Genomic DNA, 26185 nt, shown 5'->3' on the forward strand with positions numbered 1-26185 from the left:
AGCTGCAATTCTCCCCGGTGAGACATCCAATGGCGATATGAAAGACTGAATCGCGAGACCTTTGAGGCGCTGTATCCACCAACCCAATCATTCAACTTTTACAGTCCCCCGTCTAGAGTCGAGTTATTGGCTGAGGGGCCCGACCAGCGTAACACGCAACATGGGGCCTCAGATGCATGCCCCTGAACTAGAATCGGCCAGGACAGGTAAATCGTGTTGCAGACTCCGTTAATATCGTGAATTTAACGAGGCAATTTCAGTGTCTGCAATTGTCAGGCGCTTTACATCGATAGACCAGAAAATTAGCTTTTGATCGGCTTGGCGGGATGGCGACATTGTCGATAGGGCGAAGCGCGGCAAGCTACGAATATTGAGAAATGCAAATGGGTCTCATTGTCTCGAGGTTGTCGAACTGATTGGTCTGTCTTTGTTCTTTTTTGTCTGTGGCAGCGTGGCTATTATAAGCCGCCGTTGAAGGGGCCACGCCAGCTTCTGCAAGCCAAAAAGGCTTGGTTAGAAGGGAAAGTGGGAAATCTTGAGGTCTAGAACTATCGATCGACGCTGATTTGGGCTTGCTTTGGCCCTTGTCGAGAACGATTTCCATGTTGATCAGGTTTGCCCAATGCACCAACGTTGTTCTGTAGGGCTGCAAATTGAAAACATAGCCATGTTGCCAACTCCGTGTATTTCCCTGATATTTCCCTCTGCGCCTTTAATAATACATGAGTAAGGGGATTCATTTCTTGTCGTGATTTTAAAAACCATGTTTACTTATCATGTGGCAACAAACATTAACCACTACGAGCGTTAGCCAGGTACACATTGAGTCTATTCCGCGGATGCCATGAAGAATTTCAGCCACCCACTTGGGCTTGAACTAGCCACAGGAGAAAACGCGTTCATCGTGTTCAACCTCTCTGCCTTGAGTGATTGGGTTATCGACAATTAATAGATTCAGTGCAATTAATATCCCATCGGCGAATCTTCCAATTGCAAAATCTCATATCAAAAATATCCAGTCAATCCACTCAGAGCCCAACTGCAGCCCAGTCCAGTAGAAGCCCCTACTGTTGCAGTGGGTCTATCCCGGGACCTTTTTTCAGGGGCGTCAGGACCTGGCCATGAACTGGCAGGGGGCGGGGCGATGGTACCTGGACTTTAGCGGCTGTTAGTGGTTGCGCTGTTCGCCAAGAGTACCCGCCCGTTGTTGATGGGTGGCCGCTACTGGCGTGGTTCAGAGTCAGGGGAGGCCCAGAGACACGGGAACAGCACATGACAAGACAAGACAGTCCAAGAGAATGAGAGAGACCTGGGTTTGTTACTGGTCACAGGCTAATAATGTACCTAATGATGGGGAAGGAGGCGAAGCCCGGACAGAATGGTAACCTAGGTAAGGAAGGTAGCTCCAGTGAATCACAGATGAGAAGGAGACAAGAAGGACATATCCCATCGATCGGATCGATTCATGGCTTCAATCTCTTCTCCTCGTCTCGACTTCAAATAATTACCTTCCAACAGCGTCTATCCTCGCTGTAGCGGACCCTTCAGCGCTTCTTTTTGTGGACTCTACAGTACGCCTACCCCGGATTGTCAATCCGAACCCCCCTCGACAGCCAACAGCAACAATTACGCTTGGCTCTGGGCGGCCTTTTGTAGCTTTAGGTCCCAGTCCCTGATCTGATCAGCTGATGATCTCTCCCCTTTGAAGACCTGCGCTACAGATAGAGCTGCGACCTCTTTCCAGCTCCCACTCTCCCGCAGATCTCTACTTAGCTTTGCGATTCAACGTCCAACCTTGACCAACTCACTCGACTAATAACCGTTATATCGCTATTGTTACACCATTCGACTCGACTTCAATACCGTGACTCATTTTTATTTTTATTTTTTATTTTTTATTTTTTTTTGGTGCTATGGCTGTCTCTGTCGCCTGAATTCTGGCTCTCGGCGGCGCTTCCACGATGCGATAGATTCAGCCCCCTCCTTTGTCTCCAACTACTTCCACTCGTTCCTCGATATCTCACGCTGTACCACATCGTCTTACGCGCATATTCGCCCAATCTCATTCTCGATTCGAGTCGTACCGACGTTTCCAACGCCTTCTCCTTGGCTACGCGCCTTCGTGCTTCCCCAAAAGCCCTTTTTAGGAGGCTTGCCGTTTCTCAACTGTAACCACTCACATCCACCGCCTCCATGATGACCTCGGCCATTAGGCCTTCGTCACAAGTGTCTATTTCGGGCAGTGGCACCGCCACTATGGCCGCCAGCCAGCTTCAACCGTTGACGTACGACGGGGGTGAGCTGCGAATCGTTCTTGTGCCAACATCCGACGATGGAAACAACGCTTCAGAACATGACATTGGAGGATCAGAGGTCGACCGCCGATTTTCGTCCGACAGTTATAGATCATATAGAGCGCCGAACCAATCCATTCCGACACATCCTATCCCGTCTTTGCAGGATGCCTTCGCCGAATCTCTGGACGAGGTCACACGCGAGACCGAAGGACCCGGTAAACCTAAATTGAGAGAACTTGATGCACAAGGTCGTCGGGGAAGACTGTTGGAACAGGCTGCTGAGGACGAACCATTTGACACATTATGGCGTTATCGACCTGGACAGCAACAGCATGAGATGTACAAACTCATCTCACAAATTACATTTGGTGTATACCTCTTGCTCAACAGTTTGGCTGCCGATAATGGTCAAGTCGTAACCATTCTTCAAGGACATATTGATGAGGTTGATGAGTTTCTTGAGGTGATGCTTGAAGACTTTGCGCAGGCTCACAAGGATCTCACAGAGCGTATTGCTCATCTTCAGCTTCCCATGGCCAACAGACAAGCCTTCGAAAACATGCTTGAAGATCGAGCCTTCAGAGCAAAGATTCTTGCTGGGAATGAGAAGATCGACCATATCCTTGCACGAACTAATGCTGCCATGAAGCAATGGGATGACGATATTGATGCTGGACTTCGTTCTAGTGAAGCCTTTATGGAATGGCTTAATGAACATAAGAACATTAAATGGCCTGAGTCTGAGCCTGACCTGGACAGTATCTACCGGGCTATGAAGGGCAATGCTGATGGCTGGCTCAACACTTTCGACGACTTGAACAACCAGGCACAGGATCTGAACGGATTGGTTATTAAACTCATGACTATCGTGGCTGAAATGGAGAAGACGGCTGGCGAGGTTAGCCGCAAGACATGGGTAAGTTGGTTTCAGCCTTGCTTCTATCCTGTGCTAACACGTTGAAAGGCAACCATTCCTCCTTTCACTATCCCGATCGACGAGGCAAAGACTGAAGAGCCTACTCATGTTGCCTCTCCGTCGACAAGATCCAATACGAAATCGCTTACACCCGTGGCCAGCATTCATAGTGGTGAGAGTCATCGTGCATCCCATATGACGCAAGACGATCCCGAAGTGAATACTCTCAGCGATTTCCCTCTTCCAGGAGGCACTCCCTTATTACCACCTACGACGTACCAACGCGCGAGCTTTAAACCTTCACCGAACCTGAGTGTGTCGACTTCTTCACCTAGACCTAATATCAGCGCAAGCGTGTCATCCTCGTCTTCTGGACCCAATCTTAGTACTACATCCCCTTCATCCGGCGCAACTACTCCAAGGGCGTCTGTTGCAGGTGATGCAAAACAGCCAGAGAGGGAGGAACCTGATAACAGTGATGCAAATAGCGGCTTCGATGATGGGCCTTTATATATCCTTCAACCCAAGGTCTACACCCCAAAATCCGCTGCAGCTCCTGTGGCTCCAGGCCCTGAGACGCCTCGTTTCGAAGAAAAGAGCCAAAAACGAACTATAACACCTTCTACTATACATATTCCTGCTCCCGAAGAAGTTGAGGAACAGACTCACAGGCGGACGCTCACCCAGACTGTCCAAGATGCAATGGGATTGCAGAAGCGAACCTCATTGCGGCAACGAGTCTCGCTGAAGAAGAATCCACCTGAATCGATTCACATCCCTCCACGCACCTACGCCGAGCCGCCACCGAGCCGCCCATCTCCCTCTAATACAGCACCTCGTACGGCCAGATCTCATGCACCCGATTACACCCTTGGCTCCGATCTTGAAGTACAGCAACCTCATCGACTTCCCCGGGCCATCTCGCATGCGGACTTCTCATCAACTCAAGCACATATCCCTGTGATGCCTTCACCTCACTCTGAGCATCACCAGTTCTATCATAACACGATTCCAGTCCGTGCATCGCCTCATTCTCCTCTACAGCAGAGACCTCATACTGCCGGCCCAGCAGATGTCCAATATCGTCCCTCGGGATACTTCCAAGGCCATCAGCGTAACCAGCCTTCCCGAATGGGCGGCATGAGTACTCTCAGCAGCGTTACGACAGCGACCTACGATGATGCCGCCACTGTGACTTCACGAGCTACAACCCAGGCTGGAGGAAAGCGAGTCAAGAAGAAGAAGAGTGCATTCGGATGGCTTAAAAAGGCATTCAGTCTTGATGAGGACGAAAAGGCAGATTACGAAGCACGCAAGGCCATGCAATATCAGAACCAATACAATAATCAGTATTACGAGGGACATAGTCCCAAGTTCTTGGATGGAAAGCGAATTCGATAGCGTGGGCAGATGAGGGATTCTGGATATTTGAGCTTTTGACGCGGTTGAATACTCGACCAAAACTGTCTCCTATTTCACGCAAAACTTCATTTGCGAATTGATACCCGGCGACGACGCTCGCCTGATTTTGCACATAAGCGATCCTCACTCATTTACTTTGTTACTTGGATGCTCAACATTACAGCATCAGCACATCTTTTGGATATATCATTGATGGCATTACATTCCTACGAAAATTTTCTTTCTACTTGGTATGCCAGATTCTTCGGCCAGCGATGAAGGCGTTTCTGGTTTGGGCACTACGGTTAGGAAGATGTTTAATCTATCTTGCATCTTCATGTTATTAGGACGGATTTGGCGAAGGTCATTTGACGGAAGGGACGAAGTTGGATGTTGCTAAAGGATCTATAAAAGAGTTAAAGCCTGAAATGTCACGATGATGGCATTCAGTATATTACAAATTTACGTATCAATGACCATACAGACTAGTCTCTGAGAATGAATGCTTGGAAATGATCCTTTCGATGTGAGCTTATGTGATTCAAGTGAATACAACCGATGTATTCACTCTGCTATGGCAGGAATTGAACTCATATGCTCGTATGCTTGTAATCTATGCTTCTAAATGCAGACCAAAGCAATTTCCTTCAGCATGTCTGGTTGGCCTGCTGTGTTATGTATTATTCCCCAAACCCATAACTCTTGACACGGCTAAAGAAGAATGGCTTGTCGTTCTTCAAGCCAAACTCGCCCCAGTCATCCGTCAACTTATTGTAGCTGTAGAAGCCACGCCAGATAAGTTTGTTGTTACGGGAACCCTTACCAGCACTTCGCATAGAGAGGTCCATACGGTACATATACTTGGATCCCACGCCCTCAGTCTCAATGAAGACATCGCCCTCCGGATCACGGTCTCGGTCATGCGTACCTGTAGCTGGACCGGGCCGGTCTGTATCAGAGCCTTCATCGCGGTCAGCAGCGGTGGAGAGACGCCAGCGACCGCGAAGAGCGAGTGCCATGACGGCGGAGGGTAGGTGGGGCTGTGCGACGCCGCGATGCACGTTGAGTTCTTCGCGTGTTAGGTGATGCACAACATCTGCGGGTTCGGCGGTGGTGAGAAGACTAATGAGAGTGCCGTCACGGAAGAAACGGAGGTATCGATAGTATGTAACGATATGAATGGGACTACCCCACGTAGGTTGATTAGTTGAAGCTTGTCCAGTGCGGATGTAGTTGACTGTGGAGATATAGCAGCCGTTGAAGCGAATTCGTGGTCGTGAGCGGAAAAGCTGCTTCCAGGTTGGGTATACAGAGGGTATGAGAGACTCTGTAAATGCGATATTGGCATCGCACCTCCGCTGTGCAAGCTCAGAGGGGCTGATGACGAAACCATCCTGAATCTCAGGGCCTTCTTGTTCCTCCTCTGGCAGTTCGTCCCACTCAACGCCCTTTTCAAAACGGTAGATCTGTGAGCTGAAACCAACTTCTGAACCAAGAGCTACACGGCGCCAGATACGCTGCTCTGAAGCCACGAGGTACGCGAGACGCTTGCACACGCGGGACAAGCGGGCAAAGTCTCCGACGTCTGTAATTGCAACATCGCGGAGGATGTGGATGAGGATCTCATCAGGGAGATCAGCCATAGGACATGGTGGCTCAGGCATGCCCTCGACAGGGGGTGGTGCGGGCTCGATTTTCAAGCCGGAGAAGCTGGCGATGAGTTCACCTATGGGTAGAGGCTTTGCTTCTACAACTTCTTCTGGCTTGGGCGGTTGAGGAGCCTCTAGTGCAGAGGCTTTGGTAGCTGTTGGCGAAACGGGTCGCGGAGCTGGCTTTTGAGGGAAGTGCTTCTCACGATATCTCCGATCAACACCATTATCAAGCTATGAAAAATCAGTATGAGGGTATATCAGTGGAGGTTGAGACACATACTCTGTAAGCCTTGCGATAGAGCTTAAGACTATCACCCATATTACCCTGATCCTCCTTATGCATCGCCTCCTCAAAATGATCTAGTGCAGAGACAAGTTTCTTCCCCTTTCGGTCATGATGAACATCCTGAGGAGCTTGGTTCACAGGCTCATCTTGATCAAAAGACCGACTCTGCACATAATCATCTTCGCCGTCATCCGCTGGCGCAGGTACATGCTTGTGTGGCAACGATGAAATAGGACCATGATGAGGCCGTCTTGAGGGTTCAGCTGGAGCTTCAGCTGTTTCTGGGTGTTCATTCCTCGTTCTAAGATCTGAGATCCATTTCTGTCGGAAAGACTCGAGTTCCGAGTCGAGCTCGTTTGTGTTTGATGTCATGGTGTATGTAGTCCGTTATGTCCGAAGCTCTTTTAGTTATCTGGAGGACGGTGGCTTTTGTTACAATAAATTCATTATCACGTTGAGGCTATAAAGAGCAAATGTTCGCCGATTGAGTCAAGTGAGAATGAGAGATATTAATTAGGGGCAGGGGTTGGATTGAAGGTGGTTGATGATAAGTCGTGATGGATGATGCAAAGAGCACGAATAGAATGCTGTGGTTCGCCGGCCGAGTCATAGTGGGTGATTGATTACGGTGGATGGATTAGGTTAGTGTGGTGAAGAGACGGTGAATGGGCATTACAAATCCAAACGGTTGATCAACACATAACAATATTGAGTCCTACTTTGAAGCAAATACGTTAAGGAAGTTAAGCTTTCTCTCATCGGATTTCGTTTCATCTATATAAAATACGCTGCCCTGACTGTTCTAGCAATATGGTATTGGATGTCATACAATTGGATATCTTGATGCGTCTACCGTCTGAATACCCTATAGCTGATATAAATACTACATTTTCGCCCCGTGGCCATGTGATTAAAGGGGACATTGTTTTAGTACTTATTAGTTCACGAAAGCAACATTAGAATCAAATCTTTGGTAGATCAGGATATTGTCAGACATTCGTACTGCTGAGGTTAAAACGGCTGTGCGCTATGGGCAAAATATACGCCAGCTATTCATGAGCACATAAGTTAACCAGCATCCTCAAGTTCAAGAAACCGGTAGACCAGGATATCTTGAAACCACTTTTCGGTATTTACCAGACATTAATTGGTGCTGTTATCTTTTTTCCCTGGAATTTATCGTGCATTTCGAGGCGATCGCTTTGTAATCCCAAGTCTTCAGCGTCATCGAGCGTCATGCCAACGTCGTCTCACAGACGATATGAGAGCGCGAACTGGGCGCATGGAAGAGGCAAGCTCAGCTCGAAGAACCATTAAACGATTCAAATACGAGGAACTTCGTTTTAATAGCTAGCAAAATGGACCGCGCTTTCTATACTACTGCTCTCGACAATGGTGTGAGCATCGCTTACACTGATACCAAGCCTGATGGGAATGAGAACGGCGTTGTGGTCTTGATCCATGGCTTTCCTCAGACTTCGTATCAGTTTCGAAAAGTCATCGGTCCTATCTCCTCAGCTGGGTAAGTAATATGGATCAAAAGCATTCCCAGATACTCATATTTCTTAGATATCGTGTGATCACCCCGGATTACCGTGGAGCTGGATACTCGCACAGAGCCCAGACTGGCTTCACCAAGACAGCCATGGCATCTGATATCTTGAAGCTTCTTGACCATCTTTCTATCAAAGATCCGGTTCATATTGTCGGTCATGACATCGGTGGTATGATAGCATATACCTTTGCCTCACGATACTCCGATCGTACAGCATCTGTTATCTGGGGAGAATGTCCCCTCCCAGGAACTCAAGCTCACGAGGACACCTGGAAAATACACGGCGTCCAGCATTTCCACTTCTGGTTCCACCAAGTTCTCGATCTCCCCGAAGCTCTCGTCTCAGGCAGAGAGGAGATCTACCTCGGCCACTTCTACGACAAATATTCGTACAACTCATCAGCGATTAGCCAAGAGGACTTGAACTACTATGTCAAAATGTTTAGTCGCCCCGGTGCTCTACGCTGTGGTTTTAATATCTACAGAGAGTTTGGAAAAGATTCAGAAGAGAATCGTGAGTGGGTTGCCAAGCATGGGAAATGCAAAGTAAGGGCGTTGGGACTTAATGGCGGGATGAATCAGTTTAGTGAGATGGCTGAGCAGATGATGGGAGAAGTTCACGAAAAGGGGACTTTTAGTGTTGCTTCGGTGCCTGAGAGTGGGCATTGGATTGCAGAGGAGAATCCTGAAGGGTTTGTGAAGGCGGTGCTAGAGTTTGTTGGAAAGGAGTAGATAATATAGAGGAGGGACATTGATAATGAGAGATTGATAATCTTATCACAACGATCAGCAGCCACAAGAACTTTTGCTTGTCTTTAGAACATATAATCAAGGGACTGTGATGATTTTAACAAAATTCCATCATAAGATTTCTTTTACTACGGTATCTGAGTTTCGATTTATTAATTATTTCATTATTTTGTTAACCTGCTTTGGTCCCTGAGCCATATAGAGCTCACTAAGCTCTGGCAACCCTTTTGTCCAAGAGATATGCATCGAACCAATCAAAACACTCCGTGACATCATGCTACGGAAATCTGCGGCTCTCGCAAAGCCCAAGAGAAGCAGGTGACAGCTAAAATGACCACATACCCACGGTACGTACCTCACAAGGCGCAAAAAAGACGTTTTTTTGTTTTGTGTACCAATCCCCGATGCTCCGACCCCGGGCGGGCTTAGCAAAACACTGGGGGGGCGATATCGCCATATTTTTTGTTTATTTGCTTGGTAGGAAGTGAATGCGATAAGAACATTAAAGAGCAAACTATGCAGAACATTCATGAGATAATGAGAGTGCATCAATTATCGACTTCTCCTCTTTCCGGGTCGCACTATTAAAGCGCAATTTGATAGAGTGCGATACTAGCCGACCGACCGACAGACCGATCGTTTTCTCCTACTCCGGCCGGCCTCGGGGATTTCATCCGGAGAGTCTGTCTTTTTCTTTTTTATTCCACAGAAAAGACACCTTTATCAATCAGCTTTCGGTATTCAACTTCCAGGACGGAACTCTAAAAAAATAATTCTCAACGGCGCAAACATATCTTCTTATTGATTGTTTGTTCAGGGACAGCAGGGTGCTTTTTCTCTGCCGTTAGATCGCCACTACTGCAAAACCTCTCCACCCAAAACCGCTACCATCGAGTCATCGTCATCGACACCTGAGCTCGCCTTCCCTTATCTCGACAACCTACACATACCTACTACTCCTTCTTCCTCCTAAGATCCTCCTACTCCTCTTTCATATCGGGCTTTGATCTGATTCTCTCACCAATTGCTCGACCATGAACTGAAGAGAATACGTATATCCTCGAATTACCCCAAAAATGGCCACTGTCGGCACAAATCGCCCCAGTGGCTACGACGACCACCACAATCACCACCAAAATCCCCTCCAAGCAGAAGACGAGTTTTCGCTACGCCATATGATGGATGCCGAACCAACGGGCCCCAACGACGGGAGGGATATTCTCAGTGGGAGCAAATCAATACCGGCGACAGGAGCTGGGAGTAGCAATAATGGAGTTGTTGATATCACAGCGACGCAAAAGATGGTGTCGGCCATGTCGGGCAGTTTATTAACGTCATTACTTGGTATGTCTCTCGTTTCATTCTCCATCCGGTTCATGCTAATTAGTGTTGCACAGTTACACCCCTCGATGTCGTCCGCGTACGCCTGCAGTCGCAAAAAGCACCTCGATCGACCGTCGATTTCTCTAAACTTGCAATTACCACCACTTCACTCTCTCCCGCCCAGACCGCCGAACTCGGTATCACATCCTGCTGTCGCGAGGTTTTCTTCTCCGGTGGCAACGCCGAATTCTGTCTCGCTGCGCCTAGGATAGACGGCATCGCCTCTGCGCCTCCAGCACCCGCCGAATGCGCCGTCGAAGAGGTACAACGCCGAACCTTCAGCTCTACTTTTGATGGTCTACGGAAAATTGCCCGCAATGAGGGTGTCACGACTCTCTGGCGGGGTCTATCACCTACACTTGTGATGGCGGTCCCTTCGAATATTATCTACTTTACTGGTTACGATTATTTGCGATTTAACCCGAAGAGTCCCTTTTCGCACTTTTCCGATACATCGGCTCCTTTGACTGCGGGATCAGCTGCGCGTGTTCTAGCAGCTACCGCTGTGAGCCCGATCGAACTTGTCAAGACACGAATGCAGGCCGCTCATGGAGCATCGACGACAAATCATCTTGTGGAGGCTTTTGAAAGTGTGAAGGAAATGGTGGGATCACATGGATATACTGCATTATGGAGAGGCTTGACATTGACCTTGTGGCGAGATGTTCCTTTCTCAGGACTGTACTGGTGGGGATACGAGTCGATACGATCAAGACTGACGGATTATCGTGAGCAACGCCATGGTCACTCATTACCGTTCGAGGAGGATCTGTCAGAAGCAAGGAGACGATCACAAGTCCAGGAAAACCATACCGAAACCTTCGTGGATGCCTTCACAGCTGGTGCTCTATCAGGAGCGTTTGCCTCGTTCGTCACAACGCCTTTCGATGTTGGGAAGACACGCACACAAATTTACCAAGACAGTTCCAAAAAGGCCAAGCAAAGCAGCGCCAGCGCTGTAGCAGCCCCCGAGGAGCGCAGCATGGTACGCCTCCTCTGGCACATCTTCAAGACCGAAGGAGCCTCAGGATTGTGGAAAGGATGGATCCCACGAACCCTCAAGGTTGCTCCAGCGTGCGCCATCATGATCAGCAGCTACGAGGTTGGCAAGCGAGCGTTCCGCGGAGTCAACGAGCGACGTCTTCACAGCTCCAACGATCGCTCGTGATGAAAATGAACAAGATGAATAGGATGGAAAAAGGAAATACCCCCAAAACAGCGGAGAGGAAATAGATGATTTGGCGTTATAGGGGAGGAGGTGAAACAAGAACTCTTCTCCTTGGAATTGGCAATTGCTGTTGCGATTGGTTATTTTGTATTGCTTACTATAGACGGAGCACTGTAACACACATGGCGAGCGATAGATAATAATTGTAAAATACATGTAAGATTAGAGATGTTAGCATCATGGGTTGTTCTCGTTTAGGCGTGACTGTTGATAACATGGTGCAGCAAAGGTACTTCAAGTGACTAATGATTGTATGAAACTACTGGACATAAAATATGATGAATTTATTAGTATCGACGACATGTAATTGATTTCTTGCGAGTCTGAATTTCTAGGCATTTGAATCCAAAGTTGGGCGATATTCAGTTATCGAGGCCGCCATTCACAATGAAAAGTGGGACTTTGAAGACTTCGATCTTGAACATTTGGGTCGCAATACCATCAGGCTTATGCAAATCCCTACTTAAGGATAATAGTGATATAGTTTAACTGTTCAAGGTAGGTACACAAACAGGTCCCATTTCCTTTATTCAGTCTTCGGGCTGTTACGTTTGACGATACTAAGATCTCGTCAATTTCTTCACATACCATCCTCAAACTCACTAACACTCATCATAGCCGTCATGTACACACTCAACTACGCCGACGGTCTCTCCCTCGGCAGAGACGTATACGTCCTCGATATACACAGAACATCTGTCGGTCTTGCTTCTATCTCATCAGACCAGTTCCTCTCTGTTCTCGACCCAACTCGTCTCTCAACAGGCCCTCAGCGCCGTCTTCCCACGCAGCATGGCAACTTGACCACATTGCGGGTATTTGATAGCAGTGCTTCTATTGTTTGTACTGCTGGTGAGAATGGAACTGTTGGCGTGTGGGATTTGAGACAGGGTGCGAGTGTCGTGCAATTTCAAGGTGAGTGGCAGATATGAGTGAAGTAATGGGTAGGATAGTTGCTGATCTTGTGATTGTAGCTAGCCAAGCTCCTATTCTATCTATGGCTTGTAGTCTTGATACACAGACTATCGCCGTAGGAACAGAACTTCAAAACCACACAGCATCAATCCATCTCTGGTAAACCCCCTCCTTACTACTCAAGCCTCCTCCCTAACAATGGCAGGGACGTCCGCTCAACACCATCCTCCAAAGCACACTACCAAGAAGTCCACAGCGACGACGTAACAGATCTATCATTCAACCCCTCCAACCCAGCTCTTCTCCTTTCCGGCTCAACAGACGGTCTCGTCAACGTGTACGACACCCGCGTTGCAGATGAAGACGATCTCACAGTGCAGACTTGTAACGTCGACGCTTCTATCCACCGCGCTGCATGGCTTTCGGCGACAGAAGTAGCTGCTCTATCGCATGACGAGCGATGTGCTCTTTATGATGTTAGCGAGGAGCGCGCAAACGGTGATGCTGTGCAGGACTTTGGAGATATGAGATCTGTTCTGGGATGTCAGTACGTCGCTGATATTACGCCCAAGATGGACGGTAGTGGAGCTATCCTTGGTGCTGGAGCTCAAGAGTAAGATGACAATGACCCCTTCTTGTGAAGTCCAGTGCTAATATTATATAGTAAGCAAGCTTTTGAGCTCGTCTTCCTTGCTAGGAACCCCAATGGTGAAGGATGGGCGCTGGATCGGGAGAACAGTGTTGGTTTGCCTGGTGCTCATGGAGAAGAGATTGTACGGTCGTTTTGCTTCTTTGATGAGGCTCATGTTGTGTATACTGCTGGCGAGGATGGAAATGTCAAGGCTTGGAGACCCAATTGAGGAAAGTGGATGAAGATAAAATAGATAAACAATACAGCGATCAAATTAGACGGGGCAGAGTGTACGTTTTGACATATCCTGGTTGAGGACTTGTTACTGAGAGGTAATACATTCACCTCAGTTCGTTCAGGAATACCCTTGAATCATGAAGGGATGGTACCTTCTGTTGAAGATGCAATTTCATTATGTATTATTTGGTATAAGTATTTGGCTGCATGAGCTTCAACCAAACACACTTTATCTGGTTCGAATTACGGGCAGGAATCGCCGTCGATCCAGCCATCCGAATCCCTCTGGCTTTTGAATACATGAGTCTTGAACCGGCTATTGGTAGCTTTTGTTAAGAACAAAGCGTTAGCCGATAGCACCAAGGACCATAGGCATCAATACTCACAGCAGCCTCTGCTTTTGAACCATGAACATCCCTGTTCTCTTTCTTCCATGTCCTTTGTACCCTCAACTAAACTTATCATGCTTACTCTTCACCTTAATCTCCAACAAGGCCTCATGGTAATCGCCCTCCCTCCTCGCTCTCTTCAACTTCCTCACCTCATCCTCATCCAACCTCCTCCCCGCCGCCTCCTCCAACTCCCTTCGACTAATCTTCGCCAACGCCTTCTCCTCCTTCGACGCGCGCAACTTGGGCTTGAACCGCGCCTGCATTCTTATCCTAAACGTCGTGTCGAAGGAGATGGTGTCTGCGTCACCACGCACGTCTATGGTTTTGGAGGAGGCTTTGCTGGGTGCTTTTATGGTGAGGAATGTGTCGCGCAGGGTTTGGAGTTGGAATGTTCCGGGTGTGTCGCCTGTGGGGATCACGTTGAAGGATTCGAGGGGGGATACGGCTTCGGAAGTTGCTGAGAGGAGACCGATTTTGTCGCAGGAGAGGTATCTGTGGTTGCGCATTAGCTACGGGTTATAGATATAGAAGGGAGAGCGACTTACTTTCCGTGATGGCCCTTGAAGCGAAAGTTCTCTGTTCCAGCAACGCGATTCGCGATCCAGACCTGTCGCACATCATGCGGTTCCGCCGTCGCAGGATTCCCATCGACAATATTCTCAATCGGAATCGTAAACACCTTTCCCGTTGTATCACACGCCAGCGCCGAAGGTTCATCGGTCGGTAGAACAATCATGATCGGTCCAACAACATCAGTGACTGCCTCAGCAGAAACCCAACTGTCGTCATTCTCTGCATCTTCACCAGTCTTTTGCAACTGCCCAGCTTCGTCGTCTACACCATCGCGTTGAGATTTCTCGGTGTCTGTTCGCTTTCGCTTCTTGACTTTCTTGTCGCCTTTGAATGTCAATGGCTTAACCATGATCGGATATTCGAGGTTTAGTATGATGTAGTTGGAGGTTTGAGGTTGTCTTGGGCCGACGGTCAACGCCGGGATACGGCGAGCTCCACTACGGGAACTGAGCTGTTCGGGAAGGTGATTGGTTATGTAATCGATCCTCCCCCGCAACTCATGGTAACCTCTGTAAGAGAAAAAGAAATAAAGATGAGAATAATTCTTCAACTCCATTTATTTTTTATTTACCGTGTAAGTTAAGTTATCGATTGTTATATCCTAGTCGAAATGGTTGCCCAAGCTCAAGCTGTCTCCGTGTCTCTTCAGGACCTCAAGGACGGTACGTACCTCTATTCATGATAGCGCCGCTGTCATGATGAATCTCGTAGATTTATAAAGCAGCGTGATCTAACAATTCATAGGCAACATTCCTTTTGAAACCCTGAAAGAAGCCTTTGGTCCTGATTCTCTGGGAATTCTCGTCGTAAAAGATGTTCCCGAAGAGTTCCCCGAACTCAGACACCAAGCTCTCTCTTACGCCTCATATCTCGGCAACCTGCCCAAGGAAGAACTTGGTACGTTGTCATGATCCTGTAAAACAAACATCACTAACATACTCTAAGAAAAGCTTGAGAACGCCAAAGCTAAATATCTAACGGGCTGGTCTCTCGGAAAAGAGACTCTCAAAAATGGTCAAGTCGACACCTTCAAGGGTTCATACTACGCCAACTGCGCATTCTACATCGATCCGTCTCTCGAATGTGCCAAACCCACTGAAGAATTCTCAATCGACACATTCCCAGAATATCTTGCCCCCAATGTCTGGCCACCAGAGAATGTCCTCCCTGGCTTCAAACCCTCCGTTACCTCACTATGCCGTCTCATCATTGACGTAGCGGTCCTCGTCGCACGTGCTTGCGATCGCTTTGCACAAGAGGATATCCCAGGTTATCCAGCTGGATACCTAGAGCACGTTGTCAGCACTTCTAGTACGACTAAGGCCCGTCTGCTGCATTACTACCCTCAAGAAAACGACCCTGCTGCCAATGGCGGCGATGATGATGATTGGTGTGCTACGCATTTGGACCATGGGTGCTTGACTGGTCTTACATCAGCCATGTTCATCGACGAGCACAAGACAAGCCCTGCTGTACCGGAAGTTACAAACCTGAACGGTGCTTCTCTTCCACCCCTTGAAGAGCTCCCCTCATCCCCTGATCCTTCAGCTGGTCTGTATATCAAGTCTCGTACAGGTGAGACCGTTCAGGTCAAGATTCCTCGTGATTGTATCGCTTTTCAGACTGGTGAAGCTCTTGAGCGTATCACTGCTGGTCGCTTTAAGGCTGTGCCCCATTTTGTCCGGGGCGTGAGAGCTAGTGTTAGTGATGGGAAGGTTGCGCGTAACACCTTGGCGGTGTTTACTCAACCCAATTTGGGTGAAGAGGTGGATATCAAGCAGCATCTTACTTTTGGAGAGTTTGCTAGGGGTATTGTTGATAAGAATACTGTCTCATGATAGCTTCGCATAAACGCCAATACAAACCTTTACGATGCAGATTGAGTCACGTCGTGATGCTGTTTTGGGGAACTACTTATGAGCGTGGTTCGTTCAAATGAGTGTATTTGTTTTGAGCTCAATCCAGAACAATCCTGAAAGCCCTTACAAGATCATATACAGCAAGATGTTTTTTTCCCTTGGAAACATAAATATAAAGAAGGTGATTTGTACGCCACGACCCTACTTAGATATGACTCTAAGAGGGTAAAAAGGGCAGCACGGTCATTGAAACAGAAGCAGAAGCTTGGCAGAGATGATAATGTATCCGGCTTTACAATAAACCAATCACTATCAGCCAAGAAAAGAAGAGGAAAGAATGGTCCTGAGCCGAAGTATGAGAAAGGATCGATAATACTACCAAGACTCCGACCATACAACTGGGCACGGACCAAGACCACAGAGGATCGTATCCTAACATGACATTCCTGAAGCATCAGGCATGCATGACAGGTCTGAGTAGAATACTCATTGCTTAAGCCCAAGCGCCCACGAGACTCATGAAGAAAGCCCCGAAGAACACCAGAAGGCAAGCGTAGATACGCTTACGGCCGCGAAGGAATCGCCAGCTCTCGTCACTGAGGAAGTCCTGAGAAAGAAGCTCAACCAGTGAAGCAAAGGTGAGGAGTCCAGCCGAGATGGCATTCATGATACCAACGACGATGAGGCCGGTTTCGGAGTTGGGGCTGTAGAGTGTGTGGGTAGCAAGGCCGATAGCTTGTCCCAGAGGAGTACTGATCCTGATGTTAGCAGGCGATACAGTAGAAATGGTGGCTTCTATAGAATACTTACGTGCATCCATAGGCGAGAGCCATAAACCAAGGCTGCATCTTGCCTTGAGGCCACTTGATGGAAGCGATTCGAGAGCCCAGAGCCAATCCTTCAAAGGTTTCTACAATCATATTAGTCCAAGTTCAAAGCCATCAACACGATATGTCAACTTACGGTGAAAGACAATGGCAATCAGCAGAATGATGAACTCGTTGCCAATCGAAACGCTAAGCGCCATGCCGATAAAGACACTGTGGAAGAGAATACCAAGCTCGAGCAAGACGCACTGAAGAAGCTCCTTACGTTGCTGCTGCTCTGGGGTCAAGCTTGGCATCTGTACAGCCTCGAGGCTCGTCTCCTCGAGGTTCTTTCTTCCAGATTGAGCGTTGTCGTCTTCTTCGCAAGCTTCTTCATCCAGATTATCCAGTCGCTCATCTCTGCTGTTCAGGACGGAGAGGCCCTGGCCAATACTAGAGGATCGTCCACGAATAGGTCCCATGTCCCGAATGGGAAGCATACCTGTGCCTCCCATGCATCCACCACTGTTCGAGTTGCCGTTCTTAGCATCTTGGTCAGTTCCAGACGTGATCTCAGTAGGCGAAACATGACGAGATGGATGAAAGACCATCTCGATAACAGTGACAAGGAAAATGGCAGCAAGAGCAATAGCACCGGGCATAGCAGGGTAGTCCTGGTTCCAGAAGCTGCTCAGGCAAGGGTCCCCGAGAGAGATGAAAGCAGTGGGGAGCAAATGGACAAAAGCCGTGGCAATCAGCACACCAGTACCGAAATGGCGTACAGCAAAGAAGAAACGAGTCGGAATCCTCAGACCTGGGAACTTGGTGGCCATGATAGGGAAAGCGCAAGCAAGCGTCGAAACGCACAGGATGATGAACAAGGCTCCAACATGGAGAGGAGTGTTGTACTCAGCCTTGTTGACACCTCCAGTTTCGCAGGTGCTTCGCTTGCGGAGAGGCGAGACCTGAGCAGGAATCGACTCAGGGGCCTTGGGGGGCGAAGTCATGGCAGCAGGCGCAGAGGCAGGGGAGTTCCAGGATGAGATGATCGTCGAGACAACAAGAACAGAGAGGACCCAGACGGTCCAGCTCCAGATGTGCGAGGCACATGACGAGAGGGTGCCTCGATGAAGACGGATTTGGTCATCACCACCATCTACCGTCTTGAGATACGAGGACAGTCCTGGGCGAGTTAGTCAGTATACAAATGAAACTCATATGTGGATTATGACAAGGGATAATCATGAGATTTTTGACATACCCGAGATACGGGACAGTCGTCCCGCATCCTTAACAGAGCCCAAGAAGGGCTCTGTAGGATGACTCCCCGCTTGATTACTTTCATCGTGTGAATTCAATAGACTTCCACTCGTGCCTCCACTTCCGTCATCCTGAGCGGCATCAACATGCTCGCGGAGGTTGGAGATGCCATTGAGATCCTGACGCGTGGTATTCATGGCTGCCAGAGGAGAAGGAGCTTGATTCCAAGTCAAGCGCTGATAGAAAGATTCGTCTGCTTTGGAAAGGCAAATCATTTTGAACTTTTGGATGATGAGTTCAGCCCCGACTTTGTGAAGGGGATCGTTTGATAGGGAGCCGTTTGAAAGTTTGTTTGTCGTCACAGGCAAAAAGGCCACGAATGCAAGTCTTGGCCGATTACAGTCAAACAGAGTAGTCAATGTTGATGAGTCGATAATTGCAGTGAATAAGTTTTTCAATTGTCAAGAGGTTAAAAGATTGGAATTGATGCGATGACGGAGATATAAGAGAATAGAGTTATCGCGTAGTGTACTACTTTAAATTCGGCAGACAAAAGGGTTAAATGGCACCTGGATAAGCAGAACACAGCCGCTAAGCTAACTCCACTCACCTGCTTCAGAAACTGGGGGAGGTGCCATCCATGAACATTGGATCCAGATCAGGTAAAGACTTTTTCTTGTCTTAGTCTTGGGAAGTCGATATCCCCGGCTTTGCCCGCGTGGCCAACAGCCGAAGACATTGACTCAGTGTTTCTTGATTGGCTCATGACTCGAGATACACGGGTCAATACGGAAAACCACGAGCATTTCCTTGTACCTGTACGGAGTACCTGTCCCCGCAATCTCTCTCCTCCGTTGGGTCCCGGTCATCGGCCGGAACAGCATGCGAACGGGCGGCTCAAGAGCTCGGGAGACCTCCGTAGTTACCTACCTACGCTACGTTATGATCCATGAATAGAAGAACATACTCTTACCCGTGAAAACGTGGAAAAGTCTAGATTTTCTTTTACCCCACAGGAATACGACCGAATACGCTTCATCGAACCAAGCCAAACGCCGGCAGAGAAATACAGCCCTCCCCGTCTTGGCATGTCATGTCTATGCCGTATAACTTACATGTCAATTCGGTGAATCGAGGTGAAAGCCGAAGGATCCAATAGCTTTGGTCACTTGTCCAAGATACTCCTGCAGCTTGACCGCACTCACGTGCGGTAAACTTCCGGAACAGAAATGAGGCCCAAGTGACGATGAGACTGCCAACTGTTACGTCGATGATGCGTCTGGTCTTGTGTTTGTTCTCACCCATATATTACTGGTTTAGTATGGTCGACAAAGTCTTGGCTGTTGTATCAGCACTGTAGAACAAGAATAAGCTTAACAGTGATTCAACTCGAAAAGACGACGAAAATAATGATCAAGACATCAAGGTGACAAACTTTACGATATGGGTCTTATCTAGGATCATATACGAAATGGAGCTACGATTACATAAGGCGTGATGCGATGATGCTGCGTAATTGCATCATCCTTCTTCACGAATGAATACAACCTCATTTATACTCTGTGATAACCTCAAAACAACATCTCTTTTCACAACTCATCTAAATCAACTTCTCACAGACTCAATCATGGCTCTTCCTCCTAAATTCGCCGGGCAGAAGCTCCAATTCGCCCACCCTCCCGCCTCCGACTCAGCCGTCGCTCACACCACTCACACTCTTGAGTTCTACCTCGACTACTGCTGTCCCTTCTCCGCCAAGATCTTCCGCACCCTGCAAAACGACGTGATCCCCGCCATCAAAGCCAACCCAGCCTGGGCATCTAGTCTCACCTTTATCTTCCGCCAGCAGATTCAGCCATGGCATCCTTCCTCGACGCTCATGCACGAAGTCGCTCTAGCTGTTCTTCGTCTTGCGCCTGAGAAGTTCTGGGAGTTTAGCGCTGTGCTGTTTGATGAGCAGCAGGATTACTTTGATGTCAATGTTGTGAACGAGAAGAGAAACGATACCTATCGTCGTTTGGCAAAGGTTGCTGCCAAGGTTGGCGTTGATGCGGACAAGGTGTTTGAACTACTTGTGATCTCTGACAAGCCTGGCGATGATGGGGCGCTGAATGCGGGTAACCAGGTCACCAGCGATGTCAAGGTTATCACCAAGATGAACCGTTTGATCGGTGTGCATGTCACTCCTACTGCTGTGTTTGACGGCGTTGTGCAGGATGTCAGCTCTGGATGGACAAAGGAGCAGTGGATTGAGTGGCTACAGAAGAATGTCGTTTGACTTGAATCAGAGAATAGCAAACGTAAGAGCTATAAGCTTTAACTAGAATAAACCATGGTATAGACAATTGAAGCTGTCACCAAATCTTCCGAATTAGTCAATATCATAGTGACAAAATGACCTAACGCCCTGTGTAAATTATCCCAACCTCAGCGCGTCTCCCCACTACCATCAGTTTTTGACATCGCTCTCATGAGCTTCTCATAAACGGCATAACTCACATCAGTCACAATGCATCAATTAAGAATGATGATACCAAGGCTACGGCCGACTCAATTGACCCCGCTCACCCGCAAAGCAACACCTCTTCAATCCTCGGCCCTTCCTCGAAACTTTCGTCGCTCACTTCAAAAATCTCTACAAGCTCAAGTGAGATGCTACGCCAAAAATACTCCCAAGAAACCCATCAAGATAGAAGACGAGCTTAAGCGACAGGCTAGAGCTGTTTCTAAAGATGGCAAGGAGTTTGGTCAGTCTGGCTGAGAAATTAGGGAGAATAGTGGCTGATGCTGTTTAGAACTCCCTGAGAAACTCATCATATATCATGCTGGAACAGGTCGCATCACATTCATGGCCATGCTCAAAATCACAACTCTCTTCCTCGGCGCATTCTTCTGCTGTATCGTAGCACCAAGCTACATCAAAGCTGAAAAGCCCGAACTAGTGACCGCAGGCGGTATGTCGTATCTCTCTCGCTCATCCATACAGCAAACCAACTAACAACACCAGTCGTCCTATGCGGCATCATCCCCGTCATATTCGTCACCTACATAACCTCCCCCTTCGTAACCCACATCCACATCCACCTCCCCCCCTACGCCCGAACATCCCGTCCCATCCTAGAGCGCTTCATCAAGACCCTCCCTCCCACAACACCGCTCACCCTAACAACCATGAGCGCCATCTCCAAGCCTCGCTACAGCAGCATGCACGCCGGTGATCTGAGCCCTGTGCGACGTCGTCTCGGCCTCATCAACTACGTTCGTGACACCAAGGAAGAGAACGCGAAGCGGAAGTGGTATATGTTCCGTGCCGTCGGGAAGTTCTACGTGCAGGATAAGAGGCCGCAGACGAGGGTTCGGTACCAGAAGAAGACGGACAAGGTCGATGGTTGGATCTGGGATGTTATCAAGGAGCGTATTGATAATAGGGCGTTGAAGGCTGCGTCACCTTATAAGGGGAATGTCTCGATTTGAACCGTTTGTCCGGTTCTGTATTACCATGTATGTACGGTATATCGGAGAAACGGGAATGCTCTTCGGTTCGCTCGTTGTTGGTATTACAGGCCTAGCCTCCTAAAGAAACGGACAGCATGACCCAATGAATTAATGAAAGACAACGCGGGAACCATTGATTCGGAGCAGCGGGCATAACCTCCATGTGGGAGACCAATATACATGAAGTTGACCCTTGCTCTGATCGACGTCCCATGGCAAGTACCTGGTTGACGTCGCGTTCATTAACTCAAGACTTCGTATCATGACCCCAGTCAAGAACACACCCCCTACATGTTCATCACTTCAATAGCACACATATCACCATTAGATTAGGATAGATCAATCAAGCTCTCAAACAAAGCGCCAAGTACACGCAACCATGATATTCTTACGTTGCATATTAAATAAAACCAATCCAGAAGCCATTACTCCTTTCTGTTTTTCCTTTGTTCCCAATGCTCCGCCAGAAGCCTTCCAGGTCGTCAATCACGTAAACAAATATTGGTACATAGATCCTGCCTGTCCAACCGAAACAAAACGCACCTCATAGTAGGTACGGGCCCTTTCCATTTGTTGCTTGTGGGCCTAAATAATTCTCAACGCCTCCATCATGGCTCGTTATATGTTCTTGTCAATCCTGTCAAACCATCGTAATCAACCGGTTTCTATACAATAATACAAGCCCTTCCTTCTTCTGGCTGCATCAAGTTCTGTCCATGACAAAACGTATAATCAAGGACTGCAACAAGTCTGATAACTTGATAGGGTCATGTTCTTAGCAAATCCATCAACAGGAGCTCTGTAACTGTAACCAAGTCCGGCACAGAGCTCGTTGACAGATCGCCTTTTGCCTAGTAGGAACCAGCTTCAGGAGTATTCAGCCTTGAGAGGTGATAGCTCAATCAGCAATAGCATCCTTTCATCAGTGTCTGTTTATCACTGGCCCCATGCTCGCTTCAATCCACCCTCGTAAACGCTTGCAACCGACTCTTGCCACATTGCAGGGGTGACAAAGTTTGGCACCGGTGCAGACGAGTACTGAGATGGCGAGATTTGATGTGATCCAGCAGGCATTGAAGCTTGAACTGCCTGGATATCCTGGATAGTGGGAACTTCCGTGGCACCTGAGGACGACGCGTTAAGAGGGCTCGTGTGAGGTGGGGTGGAGCTGGGTTGTGTGTGAGAGGCAGGCGTACCAAATGTGGTGTTCCATTGTCTAAGAACTAGTTAGCAAGCTGTCAGATGACAGGACAAAAGACTTCAGCTTACTCAAATAGTCGCGATGGGTTCCATGCGGGTTGGTCCGTCAGCGACATGCTCTGGGGCATCCCGGGAGCTTGCGATCCTTGTGACATCATGACGAGCGACTGTACAGCTGGGGAGTCACTTTTGCTGTCCAAAGGGCCCGCGGAAATAGGAGGTGTAATGGGGTGGTTGGTATAACTGACTTGTTGAGCACCGTGTGTATCCAAATGTTGATCAATGGACCCTGTCCGGTGGATTACTGGTCGGAATGAGTCGTTACCTCGAGGAGGGCTGGAGTGGGTGGAAGGGTGAGGGCTGCCATAGGGAAAGCTGGGTTTCAGGACGAATGGCTTTCGAACATCTGCTGAGAAAGCATCTCGTAGAGCGTTGATCTGCTTCTCCAACTCTGGCATCGGCCATGCTTCCATCACCTTCTCCAACACCCTCATGTGCCTCGTAAAGTATTCGCGAGCATCAGTGTTCAACTCGGGGTCTGGTGAAACAATTGCAACCTATTGAGAGTGAGTCAGTTGGTGTCGACAGCTATCCTCTTCGAAAACCTACCAGATGAATAACAATGCAAGAGAGGCCTGCATAAAGAGAGAAACTGAAGCCTCGCTGCATACACTGGAGTCCCGTAAGTCCAAAAGAGTTGAGGGTTGCCTCCTGAAGACGACACAAGGCCTTGGCAGAGCTGTAGCAAATCATCATATGGCGTTTCCACTGTCCATCCAGTGAATTAGGGTCAAGGAATGACAGGATAGGTCGATGGAAGAGAATCATGGCCAGATAGTAGTATCCGTGCATGTTTCCAATAAAGTGCGAGGGAATCCAAGGAGGCGATCCATCTGGTGGGAAGGAAATGGCCAGGTCCGGAGGCAGTTCGGCCAACCAAGTGTTGAAGCTTTGTCCCAACTGCTGGAATTCAGGATCAACACCCCAATCTTTTCGTCTTCGTAGTCTTGTGTAAACTTTGCTCATGGTAGCAACGGTTCGCACAACCTGAGAGAAGTAGCTGAAATTGCGCGAGATGTGGTATTCGGATTCTTCGCAGCCTGGAACTGGTCTCGCGGCGGTGAAATCCACTGTGTTAAGTTTCACTGCGTGGTCGTGTCGCCCTTGTTCATGTTAGCCATCAACACAACAGTATCCATGTAATTGTCACTTACCTTGAGGAGCTCCAACCATGACCTCGCAGACAAAGACCAGCTGCCATAATCGCTTTCGAAGCTGGCACTCAACAGGGGTGAACTCGCAAGAAATACCTGCTTGATGGTCCTCGTAATGTTCATCCAAGCCCAGGTCCTTGCCCATTTGAACACACTGTACAACGGTCATCCAAGAACGATAATAGTAACCTCGCTTGGGTGCAGCTTCGCGAGCCTTGAGAATCATAAGCAGGGCTTGAAGAGTGCTCAATCGTGGAATGTCCATGAAGGAATCGGCGTGTCCTAAATTGTGTAAGTATCCTCCCAATTTGTTTCATACAACTTGACAGCACTTACGAGAAGCTAGGGCAAGCCATTGTTGGCCCTCACCCGGCTCCTCAGCCAGTCGTCCACCCATAGCAAAAATCGCTTCCAGAATCAAAGGAGAAATAGCGTTTCGATCTCTGTTCCATTGTTGGTAGAAGACCGTTTTGCATAACACAGGAACGTAAGGGTGGACGTGTGTGAAATAAAGGTCGAAATAATGGAGTGCTGTCTCGTCATCGGGCATTAACTCGGGCGGTATGCGAATCTTATGGCCAGGTGCAGGCCTGGGTAAATTGGCCGGGAACTCCTCAGCATCGTCTTCAATAGCTGGCTCCTCTTCACGTCTGAATGATGCCTTATTCCTGAGATAGGGAGCTATATGGATATTAGTGACTGTACGGGTGAGCATAAGATATTATGAGCCCTACCTGTGCCAGTTTCATTGACCTTCAGCGTTCCCAAGAGATCTGCGAGGTCATGATGTTGATATTCTCCAGGTGAGTAAGCCTCTGGGGAAGGTTGCTGCTGAGCTACAGGAGGCGGTGGTGGCTGGTGCATTGGAGGAGTGGGAAACACATTCTGGCCTGCATAATGCTGTTCCATCATCGAGCCGGAAGGCGCAACAGCACCATAAGGCATACCACCAGGTTGCTGAGAGGTATCGTACTGAACATGCTGATATTGGGCGCTTGCGTCAGGGTAACCTGGTTGAGGAGCACCATACATAGCAGCTGGCGAGATCTTTGTGCCTGGGTTCATAACCTGATGTTGCATTGGCATTTGCTGATACTGATCTGAAGGGTTCATGGGTGTTGTGTCATAAGTCGTCGAGTCGTTGGCTCCATCGAAACCATTTGGCCGTACGCAGTGAAGCTTGAGTCTTATGCAGGCCGAGCATGGCCATGTGTTTGTAGTCGCAGCGTCACATTTGATCTTCCGTCTTCTGCAACCTTCGCAAGCCCTCATAACTGTTGTAGTTTTAGCATGCAATTACTAACTTTATACTTGCACGGGTAATTATACCTTTCAACCGCTTATGGCGGTTGTGCTCGTCAACGAACACATAGTCTACACCGATGTTAGCTACCATGTCAAAATAGCACATGAATATGTCGTATGGTCCCACGCACTCTTTTGGGTCTCGCGCTGCGTATATTGCTGCGGCGCAAAGGAAAAGGAATTCATTTGGGATTGTTGTGGTAGAATTCGGCGAATAGTAGGGTCGTCGTTTGACATTATAAGCAGCGCAGTACAGTTCCGAGGTTTGTACCTCTAAGAACGTCGAGTATTGACGATGACGGCGGTCAACATGAAAATCGGTTCGCAAATTCAGATAAACGAGAGTCGGGAGATCGTCGCAACAGATCGAGTAAATGGTAAATAGGTAGATGTTCAGAGTTTGGGAGTTTGCGCGCGATGGGGAGGAGAATCGCGGGGTGGAGGGATACTCGTGGGGACAATGTCGTGACGGTGGGCGACAAAAGCAAGTAACGATGGGCTAACGTTGGGCGGTAAATAAGGTCAAGATCGAAGTCGGGGCGACAAGACAATCGAGGTGTGCGACGTGTGTAAAGTAAAGTGGGAGAGATATAAACTATTTGTCGTGCAAAGGAAAAAAAACCGTAACGTAAGGAGGCGAAAACCGCATCAACAGACAGACAGACAAGAGATATTGTATGGTATGTACGAAAGCTAGACCAGCTAAAAGACGTCCAGTATTAAATCGAGTTGGCTGGCTGGACTGGCTGGACTGACTGGCTAGGGGCGTGTCGGGGTACTATGTATGTAGATGATGTGGTGTCTTGGAAAGCTTAGAGCAAGGTAGTGGG

The 26185-nt window shown here is 48.4% G+C and overlaps 11 protein-coding genes across 11 annotated transcripts; 7 read left to right on the top strand and 4 right to left on the bottom strand.

Annotated features, from left to right (window-relative positions):
* Positions 1 to 2256: 2256 nt before the first annotated feature.
* BKA55DRAFT_505168 (uncharacterized protein) lies at positions 2257 to 4614 on the top strand (the record flags this gene model as incomplete). Its single annotated transcript, XM_046187165.1, has 2 exons — positions 2257 to 3213; positions 3262 to 4614. 2 exons carry the CDS (start codon positions 2257 to 2259, stop codon positions 4612 to 4614), a joined length of 2310 nt encoding a protein of 769 aa, XP_046052893.1.
* Positions 4615 to 5294: 680 nt separating this feature from the next.
* Positions 5295 to 6924, bottom strand: BKA55DRAFT_503911 (uncharacterized protein; the record flags this gene model as incomplete). The annotated part of the gene is made up of 2 exons (XM_046187052.1): positions 5295 to 6497; positions 6547 to 6924. 2 exons carry the CDS (start codon positions 6922 to 6924, stop codon positions 5295 to 5297), a joined length of 1581 nt encoding a protein of 526 aa, XP_046052894.1.
* A 986-nt stretch (positions 6925 to 7910) lies between these two features.
* Positions 7911 to 8839, top strand: BKA55DRAFT_591243 (Alpha/Beta hydrolase protein; the record flags this gene model as incomplete). Its single annotated transcript, XM_046195211.1, has 2 exons — positions 7911 to 8074; positions 8122 to 8839. 2 exons carry the CDS (start codon positions 7911 to 7913, stop codon positions 8837 to 8839), a joined length of 882 nt encoding a protein of 293 aa, XP_046052895.1.
* Positions 8840 to 9670: 831 nt separating this feature from the next.
* Positions 9671 to 11860, top strand: BKA55DRAFT_272732 (mitochondrial carrier domain-containing protein). The gene is made up of 2 exons (XM_046185478.1): positions 9671 to 10201; positions 10255 to 11860. Exons 1-2 carry the CDS (start codon positions 9934 to 9936, stop codon positions 11406 to 11408), a joined length of 1422 nt encoding a protein of 473 aa, XP_046052896.1. The 5' UTR covers positions 9671 to 9933; the 3' UTR covers positions 11409 to 11860.
* Positions 11861 to 11897: 37 nt separating this feature from the next.
* On the top strand, positions 11898 to 13316 carry BKA55DRAFT_560140 (WD40-repeat-containing domain protein). Its single transcript, XM_046192073.1, has 5 exons — positions 11898 to 11966; positions 12087 to 12383; positions 12443 to 12542; positions 12589 to 12996; positions 13048 to 13316. The coding sequence occupies exons 2-5, from the start codon at positions 12092 to 12094 to the stop codon at positions 13241 to 13243; spliced, it is 996 nt and encodes a 331-aa protein (XP_046052897.1). The 5' UTR covers positions 11898 to 11966; positions 12087 to 12091; the 3' UTR covers positions 13244 to 13316.
* A 383-nt stretch (positions 13317 to 13699) lies between these two features.
* On the bottom strand, positions 13700 to 14565 carry BKA55DRAFT_686596 (FRG1-like family-domain-containing protein; the record flags this gene model as incomplete). Its single annotated transcript, XM_046198956.1, has 2 exons — positions 13700 to 14135; positions 14189 to 14565. The coding sequence occupies 2 exons, from the start codon at positions 14563 to 14565 to the stop codon at positions 13700 to 13702; spliced, it is 813 nt and encodes a 270-aa protein (XP_046052898.1).
* Positions 14566 to 14750: 185 nt separating this feature from the next.
* Positions 14751 to 16138, top strand: BKA55DRAFT_637394 (uncharacterized protein). Its single transcript, XM_046197056.1, has 3 exons — positions 14751 to 14878; positions 14961 to 15113; positions 15162 to 16138. The coding sequence occupies exons 1-3, from the start codon at positions 14827 to 14829 to the stop codon at positions 16052 to 16054; spliced, it is 1098 nt and encodes a 365-aa protein (XP_046052899.1). The 5' UTR covers positions 14751 to 14826; the 3' UTR covers positions 16055 to 16138.
* Positions 16139 to 16568: 430 nt separating this feature from the next.
* BKA55DRAFT_536029 (ZIP zinc transporter-domain-containing protein) lies at positions 16569 to 18416 on the bottom strand (the record flags this gene model as incomplete). Its single annotated transcript, XM_046189770.1, has 4 exons — positions 16569 to 16827; positions 16886 to 16985; positions 17039 to 18064; positions 18143 to 18416. The coding sequence occupies 4 exons, from the start codon at positions 18414 to 18416 to the stop codon at positions 16569 to 16571; spliced, it is 1659 nt and encodes a 552-aa protein (XP_046052900.1).
* A 1352-nt stretch (positions 18417 to 19768) lies between these two features.
* BKA55DRAFT_503977 (thioredoxin-like protein) lies at positions 19769 to 20419 on the top strand (the record flags this gene model as incomplete). Its single annotated transcript, XM_046187056.1, has 1 exon — positions 19769 to 20419. One exon carries the CDS (start codon positions 19769 to 19771, stop codon positions 20417 to 20419), a length of 651 nt encoding a protein of 216 aa, XP_046052901.1.
* A 160-nt stretch (positions 20420 to 20579) lies between these two features.
* BKA55DRAFT_560147 (uncharacterized protein) lies at positions 20580 to 21993 on the top strand. The gene is made up of 3 exons (XM_046192074.1): positions 20580 to 20888; positions 20937 to 21095; positions 21149 to 21993. The coding sequence occupies exons 1-3, from the start codon at positions 20651 to 20653 to the stop codon at positions 21613 to 21615; spliced, it is 864 nt and encodes a 287-aa protein (XP_046052902.1). The 5' UTR covers positions 20580 to 20650; the 3' UTR covers positions 21616 to 21993.
* A 579-nt stretch (positions 21994 to 22572) lies between these two features.
* Positions 22573 to 25592, bottom strand: BKA55DRAFT_536032 (uncharacterized protein; the record flags this gene model as incomplete). Its single annotated transcript, XM_046189771.1, has 8 exons — positions 22573 to 22852; positions 22906 to 23393; positions 23446 to 23999; positions 24051 to 24332; positions 24387 to 24731; positions 24785 to 25324; positions 25380 to 25424; positions 25487 to 25592. The coding sequence occupies 8 exons, from the start codon at positions 25590 to 25592 to the stop codon at positions 22573 to 22575; spliced, it is 2640 nt and encodes an 879-aa protein (XP_046052903.1).
* Positions 25593 to 26185: the final 593 nt, after the last annotated feature.

This window comes from Fusarium redolens, assembly GCF_020744475.1.
Source record: "Fusarium redolens strain MPI-CAGE-AT-0023 chromosome Unknown BKA55scaffold_4, whole genome shotgun sequence".
Taxonomy (NCBI): Eukaryota; Fungi; Ascomycota; class Sordariomycetes; order Hypocreales; family Nectriaceae; genus Fusarium; species Fusarium redolens.

Coding starts and splice junctions, on each gene's coding strand:
- BKA55DRAFT_637394 (XM_046197056.1), top strand. CDS start 14,827: ATGGTTGCCCAAGCTCAAGCTGTCTCCGTGTCTCTTCAGGACCTCAAG. Junction 14,879..14,960: donor TCTTCAGGACCTCAAGGACG/GTACGTACCTCT, acceptor AACAATTCATAG/GCAACATTCCTTTTGAAACC. Junction 15,114..15,161: donor CCTGCCCAAGGAAGAACTTG/GTACGTTGTCAT, acceptor ACATACTCTAAG/AAAAGCTTGAGAACGCCAAA.
- BKA55DRAFT_272732 (XM_046185478.1), top strand. CDS start 9,934: ATGGCCACTGTCGGCACAAATCGCCCCAGTGGCTACGACGACCACCAC. Junction 10,202..10,254: donor TTTATTAACGTCATTACTTG/GTATGTCTCTCG, acceptor AGTGTTGCACAG/TTACACCCCTCGATGTCGTC.
- BKA55DRAFT_560147 (XM_046192074.1), top strand. CDS start 20,651: ATGCATCAATTAAGAATGATGATACCAAGGCTACGGCCGACTCAATTG. Junction 20,889..20,936: donor TAAAGATGGCAAGGAGTTTG/GTCAGTCTGGCT, acceptor GATGCTGTTTAG/AACTCCCTGAGAAACTCATC. Junction 21,096..21,148: donor CGAACTAGTGACCGCAGGCG/GTATGTCGTATC, acceptor TAACAACACCAG/TCGTCCTATGCGGCATCATC.
- BKA55DRAFT_560140 (XM_046192073.1), top strand. CDS start 12,092: ATGTACACACTCAACTACGCCGACGGTCTCTCCCTCGGCAGAGACGTA. Junction 12,543..12,588: donor ACAGCATCAATCCATCTCTG/GTAAACCCCCTC, acceptor TAACAATGGCAG/GGACGTCCGCTCAACACCAT. Junction 12,997..13,047: donor CTTGGTGCTGGAGCTCAAGA/GTAAGATGACAA, acceptor AATATTATATAG/TAAGCAAGCTTTTGAGCTCG.